This window comes from Leucoraja erinacea, chromosome 10 (genome assembly GCF_028641065.1).
Source record: "Leucoraja erinacea ecotype New England chromosome 10, Leri_hhj_1, whole genome shotgun sequence".
Lineage (NCBI taxonomy): Eukaryota > Metazoa > Chordata > Chondrichthyes > Rajiformes > Rajidae > Leucoraja > Leucoraja erinaceus.
Window position 1 is genome coordinate 9397280 of NC_073386.1, and position 12674 is coordinate 9409953.

At 41.2% G+C, this 12674-nt stretch overlaps 1 protein-coding gene across 4 annotated transcripts in view; it reads left to right on the top strand.

The window, feature by feature from the left end:
* The window catches only part of fnbp1l (formin binding protein 1-like), a 107013-nt gene extending 102970 nt beyond the window's left edge, over positions 1-4043 (top strand). For 2 of the 4 annotated variants that reach the window (XM_055641437.1, XM_055641433.1), the window contains one exon: positions 272-1089. In XM_055641437.1, the coding sequence (XP_055497412.1) occupies positions 272-450 (179 nt within the window). In that variant the 3' untranslated portion in view covers positions 451-1089. Of the gene's footprint in view, positions 1-271; positions 1090-1250 lie in introns of those variants that run through there. The other 2 variants (XM_055641436.1, XM_055641435.1) reach the window with 2 other exon arrangements.
* The last annotated feature ends 8631 nt before the right edge of the window (positions 4044-12674 follow it).

Consider the following 12674-nt stretch of genomic DNA (forward strand, 5'->3'; position numbering starts at 1 on the left):
TGTTACAGCTGTATTAACCTGTACATTTGATACATGTCCCCTGAGAGGCTCAGTGTTCCATGTGTAACTGGTTTTGAGTCTAATAATTGCCAGCTTACAGGCATAAAGGACAATTCTTTTGAGCAAGATCCAAGTTGTGGACCTAATTGGATGGTTCTATGCAAGGAGTAACACAATTACCATAGACAAGGTGCCCTTTTTCTGAACTGTAAAATTCAGCGAATGAAGTAAATGAAGTCAGACCTTTCCATTTTTTTCCCCCCTGTTACAGGTCAAAATGAAGGGACATTATCAATGAACGAAGGAGAGGTATTGTATGTCATTGAAGAAGATAAAGGTGATGGCTGGACAAGGGCACGGAAGCAGAATGGACAAGAAGGCTATGTGCCAACATCATATGTAGATATTACTCTAGAGAGAAACAGTAAAGGTGCAGTGACCTACATATAAATATTGCTGCTGAAATCCCGTTATAGTCGGGGAAAATTGAAATAATTTAAAATTAAAGGACTAGTGAGGAACAGTGTATGAATTCATATACATTGTTCCTGTTACATAATTCTTTGTTCACCATGTGAGCTGAGCTAATTAATGTTTTAAGTTTAATTTTGTGCATGAATGCAGATCCTGAGTTATAACATGACATAGTATTTGGAAACTGTTAAACTAGAATTGTTACATGATCAATCCTTTCTGTTATTCCTGTTGCCTTAAACTTTGTAAATATGTATATAAGTGAAGGGTCTTGGTATTTTCTACTTTTTTTAATTGATTATTAAAGCAAAGGTTTTGGGAATTTTTATTAGAATATAATCTTTTAGCTTTAGAAGTATGAGGATTTATAAACAAACGGTCCTTTGCTTTATTTGTTACTTTTAAGCAAAACATTTTTATAAGCGATCCAAAAGAAATAACTTTTGAGTATTGACACTGAAGAGGCCCATTAAAGTGTTCATTAGATTCCTGTTTCGTTATTTTAAAAATGGAACTTAACCTGTATTTTACTGTGCTATTAATGCTTGATAATTATTTTGCGAGTTATCAAAATGAAACCCTGATTACAGTTGATCTAATGTAACACCTTTCAAAGCACGTGTGAAATTTTGTCGTTCTTTTGGGATTATGTGGTTAAGGAGTTCAACCTAAAACTTGAGAGTTTTTCCTGTTACCTTTTTTTAAAATTAATTATCTTTTGTTTGTCCCAACTGAATGTAGTAATGGTGCTTTCTTTCTTTTTCCCTGGACTACAGGTTCCTGAATTGGTCTTTGGGTTCTTGAAACTTTGGGCGAGGCATTGAAGGAGGTTGCATGCAGCTGTTTTCTGGGGTGGGGGAAAAGCGCAATTGCTAAGAGATTGAGGCTGGTAGATGAGGAGGGAGGAGGAAACTGCATGTATATAATGGTTGATTTTGCCACTAACACAATTAACACCATTCTAAGTAAGTTCATATGGTACCCCAGTGAATCGACAGTACAGTATTTCACGCCGTTATCAATGCCAAAGGTTAATCTACCCCGGTGAAGTAGTTGCAGATTGGCTTCACTATCAGATGGTATTTAAAAAACATAGTCTGCCTGTGCCATCCTACATGCTCGCCCTAACGTGCTGTTGCATGCTTTTGTAAATCACACTAAATATTGACTTTAGAGATGTCTAGACTGTACAGTGGTTGGCCTGTTTTGTTGATGTGCAATCCCTATTTATCATAATCCCTTCTAAACAGTTTATCACATTTGTAGTTCCATCCCATTTTTCATTTGTGCTGCTCTCACTACTGCATGGAAATAGTGGCGTGTTGATTGCCAGTGTTGAAGAGCTCTGACAAAACAGTAGCAGCAACTTTTCATTGTTAGTGTACAGTTTATGGATTCTCCTCCCTCCTTGCTGTGGCCTGCATTTTTTTTTTTTGGTTCGCAAATTGGATTAATCATTGATGACGAAGGATCAATGGAAACGCAACTGAAAAACAGCACGTGGCTTCGGGGGGAAAACAAAGTGGCCCACTGTGAAGAGAGACAATTGGGCAGAAACCGTGTGAGATGTACGTCACGAACTCCTTGAAGACAAACTAGCCACTTATTTTACCACTATCTCTCAGTACAGCTGCTGCCTTAAATCAACTATTTTACAGAAGAGTGCCTAAATCTGCTGACTGCCATTGTTTCCAATAGTATCACAAAAGGCTTACATTTGTTGCAAGCTTAATTGACATCAAGTTTGATTGACTTGTACATGCTCTCAGTACTCAAGCTACTGATGTAGTCATTCCTAATATACAAATGTATTATAATAAGGTACCAGAGGAAGCGTGCAACTAATCTTTCAGTCAATATTTATATTGTTTTTACTAAAGATTTGTATCGGTTTACTAAATTGATTTGAAATGAATATGTTTTTAATTATAGATTGTAATATTTTTTATTCTGGTCAACTCTTAGGAATAACTTTTTAGTTTATGCAAAGCTCTGGTGTACTCAGAACGAACGGCGCAGATGTTGTCATCTGGAATGGCCACAAGTCAACGTGTGGATTTATTGACTCTCGTGGATAATCTAACCCATACGCACTTTGATCTAGTTGAGTTACAACATATGTGTAGATATTATATTCTCCAGGATACTCCAGACTGCTTGAAAAGCAAACTTTGTTCTTCTGCTGAAGTCCATTGTCAACCTGTGATCTGAACTGTAATAAATGTATAATCTCTGTTCAGTTCAAATCCAACAACCAAGATGTATTCCTCAAATTTGATTTTTCAATTTGGGGCTACTTGAAATAAGTTTCTTGAAATGAATGGGGTGGGGGTGGGTGAAACATTTTCTCAGCAATACCTTTTAAATGAAATAAAGGATTCTGTGGTTTGGAGTCCAGTTTAATTTATGCTGGGAAGAAGCCCATTGTTATTCAGAAAAGGTGAATGTTATGTACATTTAAGCAGTTGTGAAGACTGTGGACATATGATTTAGTGCTGCGTTAGCTACTAAGTTTGTATTGAAATTACAAATGTGAAACTATCTTCTGAATAGAAAAGTGTATAATTTGCTGGAAATCGATTTAGCTTTAAACTTCTATCAAACAATATTTTACATTGTTTCTGGACCAAATTGCACATGTCAACCACACAAAACATTATCTGAATATTACCTGACAGCCACAATGGTTAACAAGACCATTTTGTTTTAGCCAATTAATATGAGCAGCCTTTTCATTGTATTAAAAACAGGAAGACATTGTGCAGCAGAAAATTAGTCTTCCTATTGAATTGAATTCCTGGAAAATAACTATGAATTTAATGGCAGATTGTAGACAAAAAAAAATCAGCTGTGATGACCTTAAAACAGCAAGGAAAGCTTCGTTTAAATGAATTTCAACAGCTCTATTTAAAAAAACAAAAAACCATAAAGTCTACACGTTTCCTTGTGTTAAGTATGTATATTTTTTAAAGGTTCGTCAGATTGGTAGATGAATTCTCTGCAACTTGGTGGCACATAATTTTTTTTAATTGTACATTAAACCACTGAAAATATTGGCAATGGTACTCAATCTCCCAAGTAGGCACTGTATAATCTGAGTTGTCTTAATTTATATCACAAATTGACTGTGAAAGTGCTAGAATGTACTAGAAAATATATACTCTTCCATAGCTGTAAATCTGCGGTTTAGGTGACTGGAACAAATTGTTAGCCAGTTTGTAATGTTGTAATGCTACTGCTTCGTATGTCATTTTAGATGCTGCTTTCTTGTGAGTAAAATTACAAATATGAGTAAAGAGGCGAACAATTGAAGGAGGGTTTTCTTCTTGCACATTATCTTATATATAAAAGAAAGTTCAAGTTGTATACAGTGTGAGGATCTGGTTTAAATTGTCACTGATCAGTCGTCAGGCAAAGTAGAATGTAGAGTGAAAAGCAGTCAAGGTTTTGAATTAATGACCTTTATGCACATGTTAATTTTTGATTGTCTTTTTTAAGAAAAATTGTTAAGATGCTGTTTAAAATACCTTTTTTGTTGAGAACTGTTAAATAAATTAATGTATTCCAAAGAGTTTTGTCATATTTAAATACCTGTTATATTAACTGTTTCCTTTTTAAAATTAAATCAGCTTTGATAAGTTTTAATCTGCAATTTGGGAAGGAGAAGGTCAGTGTTGCTGTTGAACAAAGGGGACTATGAAGGCATGAGAGAGGAGCTGGCCAAGGTCGACTGGAAAAGGATCCTAGCAGGAATGACGGTGGAACAGCAATGACAGGAATTTCTGGGCATAACCCAGAGGATGCAGGATCATTTCATTCCAAAGAGGAAGAAAGATTCTAAGGGGAGTAAGAGGCAACCGTGGCTGACAAGGGAAGTTAGGGATGGAATAAAACTAAAAGAAAAGGTGTATAACATAGCAAAGAGTAGCAGGAAACCAGAGGATTGGGAAACTTTCAAAGGACAGCAGAATGTAACAAAAAGGGCAATACGGGGTGAAAAGGTTATAAAGAAGGATAGTAAAAGCTTCTTTAGGTATGTTACGAGAAAAAGATTAGTAAAGACAAATGTGGGTTCCTTAAAGGCAGAAACAGGTGAATTTATTATGGGCAACAAGGAAATGGCAGAAGAGTTGAACAGGTACTTACTTTGACAATTGACATTCGGTCCTTCGAGCCAGCACCGCCATTCAATGTGATCATGGCTGATCATCCCCAATCAGTATCCCGTTCCTGCCTTCTCCCCATATCCCCCGACTCCTCTATTTTTAAGAGTGCTATCTAGCTCTCTCTTGAAAGCATCCAGAGAACCTGCCTCCACCGCCCTCTGAGACAGAATTTCACAGACTCGCCACTCTCTGTGAGAAAATGTGTTTCCTCATCTCCTTTCTAAATGGCTTACTCCTTATTCCTAAACTGTGGCCCCTGGTTCTGGACCCCCCCAACATTGGGAACATGTTTCCTGCCTCTAGCGTGTCCAAGCCCTATACAATCTTATATGCTTCAATGAGATTCCTTCTCATCCTTCTAAACTCCAGAGTGTACAAGCCCAGCTGCTCCATTCTCTCAGCATATGACAGTCCCGCCATCCCGGGAATTAACCTTGTAAACCTACGCTGCACTCCCTCAATAGCAAGAATGTCCTTCCTCAAATTAGGGAACCAAAACTGCACACAATACTCCAGGTGTGGTCTCACTAGGGCTCTGTACAACTGCAGAAGGACCTCTTTGCTCCTATATTTGATTCCTCTTGTTATAAAGGCCAACATGCCATTCGCCTTCTTCACTGCCTGCTGTACCTGCATGCTTACTTTCATAGACTTTGGTTTTGTCTTCACTAAGGAAGACACAAACAATTTCCCAGATGTACTAGAGGACAGTGGATCTAGGGAGACGGAGTGACTGAAAGAAATTTGCATTAGGTGAGAAATAGTATTGGGTAGACGGATGAGACTGAAGGCAGAGAAATCCCCAGGGCCTGATGGTGTGCATCCCAGAGTACTCGAGGTGGCTCTAGAAATCATTGGTGATCATTTTCCAATGTTCTATAGATTCAGGATCGGTTCCTGTAGATTGGAAGGTAGCTAATGTTATCCCACTTTTGAAGAAAGGAGCGAGAGAGAAAATGGGGAATTATAGACCAGTTAGTCTGACATCGGTGGTGGGGAAGATGCTGGAGTCAATTATTAAAGAGGTAATAACGCCGCATTTGGATAGCAGTAAAAGGATTGGTCCAAGTCAGCATGGATTTATGAAGGTGAAATCCTGCTTAACTAATCACAAGAGACCTGGGTATCCTTGTACTCCAATCACTGAAAGTAAACATGCAGGTGCAGCAGGCAGTGAAGATAGCTAATGGCATGTTGGCCTTCATAACGAGAGGATTTGAGTATAGGAGTAAAGAGGTTCCTCTGCAGTTGTACATGACCCTGGAGTGACTACATCGGGAGTATTGTGTGCAGTTTTGGTCTTCTAATTTGAGGAAGAACATCCTTGCCATTGAGGCAGTGCAGTGTAGGTTCAGGAGGTTAATCCCCGGGATAGCAGGATTGCCATATGAGGGTAGATTGGAAAGACTGGGCTTGTATTCACTGGAATTTGGAAGGATGAGAGGAGATCTTATAGAAACATATAAAATTATAAAAGGACTGGACAAGCTAGATGCAGGAAAAATGCTCCCAATGTTGGGGCAGTCCAGAACCAGGGGCCACAGTTGAAGAATAAAGGGGAGGCCATTTAAAACTGGGATGAGAAAAAACTTTTTCACCCAGAGTTGTGAATTTGTGAAATTCTCTGCCACAGAAAGCAGTGGAGGTCAATTCGCTGGAAGAATTTAAAAGAGTTAGATAGAGCTCTAGGTGCTAGCAGAATCAAGGGAGATGGGGAGAAGGCAGGCACGGGTTACTGATTGTGGATGATCGCAATGAATGGCGGTGCTGGCTCAAATGGCCTTCTGCACATATTTTTCATGTTTCTATGATATAATACTCCTCAAAATGCTCTTGAAGGCAGTTACTGTGTACAAGGTTTGGTTGTAGCATTTTGTATTCGTATCTAAGTACATCACACTGCAACCTTCCTGATCGATCGTTTGCCAGTAATCTGTTTGAAAACACTGAAGATGTGAATATTGGATAAGGTCAGACGGCCTGGATGCCCTCAATATGGGTTGCCCAGTTGATGGATGAACGGCAGTTTGCAAAGGTCCTATCATTGCAACAGAAAGCTTCATCTTCAAGATGGAGGGAAAGCCATGGATATTGGCCACTGTTCTTTGTTATCATTCTGGAGTCAGAAGGTTATGCGATCAATTCCAATTGCAAGAAATTTTGTAGATGTACCAGGAGCAGTTATTCTTATGCACCTGCAAGTTCTATAATGATAATATGAGTGTTACATCAGGTGATTGTAAAAAAGGATGCCACTATTTGCAGCAGAGTATGGAACGGATAACATTAATCCTTTAACCAACACTAACCCAATGACCCCATCGAATTCTCCCAATTCTGTTAGTCCTTGCTGTCCCCTCCCCTTCCTCAGCTCCCTGCTGTCTCCTTCCAGCCTTCTGGCTACTCCTCCTTTTCCCTTTCTTGTCCCCACCCACCCCCACCCCCGATCAGTCTGAAGAAGGGTTTCGGCCCGAAACGTTGCCTATTTCCTTCGCTCCATAGATGCTGCTGCACCCGCTGAGTTTCTCCAGCTTTTCTGTGTAACCCAATGATCTAGTTGTTTATTGCTCTTTGGGAGGAGGTCTTGCTTTGCACAAAAAAGCTGGAGAAACTCAGCGGGTGCAGCAGCATCTATGTAGCGCAAATCTATTGCTTTGCACAAATTGGCTATTGCGTGATTGCATCAAACACCAAGTTTCAGAAGCTCTGGACATTTCAAGGCAGTGAAAGATGCCACTTGCAATCAAATGACTGTGATGATTATTGACTATTATTTCTTAAATCATTGGGTGTGAGTTGGTGTGGCAGTCACTGATCACAAGGCTCACATTAAGAATGCCTGCGTGTGAAAGGACATCACATGTAATGACAGCGGAGGGGTTGAGAGAGGGGCTGACTGATAACGTGCCAGATGTGGTACTGCTCAATGTCCTTTCTCAGTCGTCCTTTCTCAGTCATCCTTTGCAAACTTGGTGCTGCGCAACATGTGCTTTTTAAAAAGGCACAGAAATTGAGTTATACTTCTATAATGTTATCCTGGGCTTTGGAGACAAACTGAGGAGACATATCTGCCTTGCACTGCACTTTTTATCTTTTGAGTATGCAGCACAAGCTATTTATTGCTACACAATTGTTGTATTATCAGTGTATATCTAAGTTCATAGTTCAGGCTTTTGTTATAAATAGTAATACTAAAAAAAATCTAGACTGGAGTTTTCCCTTTTCCATGCTGCTGAAGTATCTAAATTTCACCAAGGACATGCTTTTCTGAAAAGATGCCTGAAGAGCTCCCCCTGGTGGACTGCTGGTCAAGGATAAACTGCAGATCAGAAATGCCCCCGGGCCAACTCTCAATCTATGCTAAAGATACTGGAGTAATTCAGCAGGTCAGGAGGCATTTCTGAAGGAAAAGGATAGGTGACGTTTTGCATCGGGGCTCCTCTTCAATCTAATCTAACTGACTTATTGAGGTCTATTTGGCTTCACCGACCAGGTTTCTTACTCCTGAAAGGGGCACTCATTTCTCAGCTCTGTCACTGGAGAAAGCTACCTACGGACAAGGAAGTTCTCGAAGTCTCCTAAATAAATATGCCACATCCCCCATTGGCCTGTGAAACTGCTGAAAGTGAAGAAGGAATTTTATGGATGACCTAGGAATATTAAGGATGATGGGATCCTAATCATGAACGATGGATGCAGTGCACTGCTTCACAAACTTGCCCACCTGCCAACCCGAGCAGTTAAATCGTGGCCCAGCTGTGGTAGAATCTGCAAATTCCACGTTGGCCTCATCAGCCACCTTGGAACCTGCAGGGCTGCAGTGGAACCAAGTCATCCTCTATTTAAAGGATCAACTAAGCAAGAGAGAGGACTTAACTGGCCACTACCATGGCAGCAGTTTGCCTTGGTTCCAGCCGACTTCAGAAGGCGCAATTGGATGGATTCCTGTTAGCAATAGGCTTGTTCCAATTTAAGCTTCAGAGGTGAGTTGGCAGACAAAATGTACCGTGTACACCAGAGATGCTGCCTGACCTGCCCAGTTACTCCAGCACTTTGTGTCCATTTGCAACAGTGCCCACCCCGTCTACATTACACACAGCTGATTGTCAAAAGGAGCTGAAACTAACGTCACTATTTGCATTTTCCATTCTAAATAAGTATTGGAGTGATTGCATTGCCGCCCACTCAGCCTGGCACGTGTCGAACCAAGCACATGCTTAATGCTTACTAAACATGCTTAGCATTCTTGTTCTCTAATTGCAGAGGATTATATTTCTGTACTGTCAATCCAGAACTGTATAATGTGTGATCATACTTGCTCATGATTCACGACTAAGTTCTGTAAATGAGGTTGGTGAACATTGATTAGAGCACATGGAACTGGTGATTATGTACTTGCCTGTATTAAGAGTCTCTCAACAAATGGAAAACTGAGTGAAAATAAATGGGTCCTTCTCAGTTAGGCAGGCTGTGTCTAGAGTGGGGCAAGTTGTTTTTTTACAAAGAGAGGGAGGTGGGAGCTTGGAACGCATTGCCAGGGGAGGTGATGGAGGCAGACATGGTTGTGGTGTTTAAGAGGCTTTTAGATGGGCACATGGAAGTGCAAGGAATAGAGGGATGTGGGTGATGTGCAGGCATATGAGATCAGTTTAGCTTGGCATCATATTCAGCACAAATTCTGTGTGGCATTACAAAATGAATGCTTGCCCCCAATCTATAATTTGGTTGAATGTACCATATATAACATTTCTAAATCTGCTAAATTCAGTGGGAAGATGTATGGAGAAGAGGATACTAAATGTTGGAACAGAATTAGGTCATTCGGCCAATCAAGTCTACTCGGCCATTTAATCATGGCTGATCTATCTCTCCCTCCTAACCCCATTCTCCAGCCTTCTCCCTGACACCCGTACTAATCAAGAATCTATCTACCTTTGCGTTAAAAATACCCATTGACTCGGCCTCCACAACCTTCTGTGGCAAAGAATTCCACAGATTCACCACCCTCTGACTAAATACATTTCTCCCAGAAGAACGCCCTTTAATTCTGAGGCTCTGATCAATGGCCCTGGGTACTCCCACAAATGGAAGCATCTTCTCCACATACACTCTATCCAAACTATTAAGATGCTTTCGGAGAAGCGGACAAGGAAAGTGAAACCCCTATTAGTGTGGGGCACCACATAGTTCACAGGGGCAGCTTACAACCCAGTTAATTTCTCTAATTTTAATTAACTCCTGCAGTTTCTCCCACCCTAGTCATCATACTAGTTCCACTGTTCGCATTGTTATATCCCTGTTAGCACATCTTCCCCAGCCAACAATGGGCCATTATAGACTCCACCCTTCCTGAGGTCATCTGTTTTGTTCTGGCCATGTTTCAGTCTGAAGAAGGGTTCCGACTCGAAACGTCACCTATTCCTTTTCTCCACAGATGCTGCCTGACCCGCTGAGTTACCCCAGCATATTGAGTCTACACCATAATAGATGGACTGGCAGCATAGAATCTTGAGATATTGGTAAAATGTTAATGTTGAATAGTGAAAGGCATGGATAGAGTAGATGTAGAAAGGATGTTTCCACTAGTGGGAGAGTCTAAGACTAGAGGTCATAGCCTCAGAATTAAAGGACGTTCTTTTCTTTAGTCAAAGGGTGGTGAATCTGTGGAATTCTTTGCCACAGAAGGCTGTGGAGGCCACGTCAGTGGATATTCAGACGGTGTTTCATTGAAAGCTAGATTGTATCCTGATGTTTTTTGGTATAGGTACACCATCGATTTTCCGGCACGCTTGCTTCCAGAGCCTTGCCGCATTATCCATTTTGCTGGATCAACAATGGTCACGTGATAATAAATCAACAATACACCTCTGGCCCATCTGATTACACCTCTCCCGTGTCTCTAAAGCACCATGAACCAAAGATTATAGAGCAGAGCAAGATAAACCACTCCTCCGAAATCCAATGGGCTGACGTGTAGTACGTAATGGAACATCACGGCCGCCATTTGTTTATGCCAAACATGACATCTTTGATAGCGGGGACGGACTCCACAGTTATACAATCTGCTCTTATATCAGGTCGTAGGGAAATAATAATAATAATAATACCTTTTATTTATCATTTGGACCTCACGAGGTTCAAACGAAATTTGGTTTCTGCAGCAATACAAGAGGAGAACCAAGACACACGCCAACACAATTTACACAAACATCCATCACAGTGAGTCTTTTCCTCACTGTGATGGAAGGCAAAGTCTTGTCTCTCCCCTGCTCTCCATTCCTCTCCCGCAAAGATACTAGAGGCTACCAGATGATGGCGGCCGGCGGGAGAGCCTCAAGCGTCTGCCCGCGCGGTCGGCGCTCCCGAGGGAGGCAGCGGCCAATGCTCCTCTAGTATCTTTGGTGTAATCAGTGTTGTGGGGAACAGTGTGTTATATAGCATCCACCACTTCACATATTTAGTTAATATTATTGTAAACTGCAGCTCAATAAAATGGCGTCATGTCATACCCATGGCATACTACGCTTTTTTCGCAGAGTGGCGCATCTTGCTCTGCTCTATAATCTTTGCCATGAACTGCTAGAATCCTAAATAAAGAATCAACAATTAATTAAGAAGTAAACTTTTAACTCTTTCAGGATGGAGGCATACGCCCCAAACAAGTGGGCACTACATGCAATGCTCTTGTAATTTTGTCCGGATTAAAGGAGGTGCCGGACTATCAGTTGCTGAAAAATCTGTGGTGGACTTGTATAATTTGTAGAAAAAGACCAAAAAAACATGCATTGAATTGATGCACTGATTGCAGTGAAAGGTCTGGGTTTGCTGCTGGTTTGGAAAATGTGGTTCGTTTTTTTTGCTGTTCTGAAGTTTAGGGGGTAACATGAGGGGGAACTTCTTTACTCAGAGAGTGGTAGCTGTGTGGAATGAGCTTCCAGTGAAGGTGGTGGAGGCAGGTTCGTTTTTATCATTTAAAAATAAATTGGATAGTTATATGGATGGGAAGGGAATGGAGGGTTATGGTCTGAGCGCAGGTATATGGGACTAGGGGAGATTATGTGTTCGGCACGGACTAGAAGGGTCGAGATGGCCTGTTTCCGTGCTGTAATTGTTATATGGTTATATGGTTCTTTGCAAAGACTTTGTCTTGACCTTTGATGTCCCAATAAATTCTGCAGCTGATTAAGTACCTTTTTGAATTGTAAACACTGTTGTGGTTTAGGAATCGGGTCAGGTTCTTCCTGTTATTCCCTTCAATGAGCAGCTTGTTAGGCAAATGTATTTGCTCTTCACATTGGCTTCTATTTTTTGCAGCAGCTAGCAGTGTTATTTGCTGTTATTCTGTTAAATAAATTTTGGAGCAGGTTACAAACAACAGCAAACTGTGCTATTCACTTGCTCCGAATCTGTACAGAGGTAGTAAACCAGAGCCAATCAGTCAGTCCCCAGGTTAATTCTACTTCGATGCTAGGTTGGGGGAGAAACCAGCTGAGATTCTATTGTCAGAATCTTGCCCAGAGTAGGGTAACTGAGGGCCAGAGGACATGGGTTCAAGGTGAAGGGGACAAGATTTAATAGGTAGACAAAATTGCTGGAGAAACTCAGCGGGTGCAGCAGCATCTATGGAGCGAAGGAAATAGGCAACGTTTCGGCCCGAAACGTTGCCTATTTCCTTCGCTCCATAGATGCTGCTGCACCCGCCGAGTTTCTCCAGCACTTTTGTCTACCTTCGATTTTCCAGCATCTGCAGTTCCTTCTTAAACAAGATTTAATAGGAATCTGAGGGGTAATGTTTTCACACAAAGGGTGGTGGTGGGTGTGTGGAACAAGTTGCCAGATGACGTCGTTGAGGCTGTGACTATCCCAACGTTTAAGAAACAGTTAGACAGGTTTGGAGGGATATGGACCAAGCGCAGGTAGGTGGGACTAGAGTAAGTGGGACATGTTGGATGGTGTGGGCGTTGGGCCGAAGGACCTGCTTCCACACTGTATCACTCTATGACTCTAGGACTGTATATTGCAATGAGGATAGGG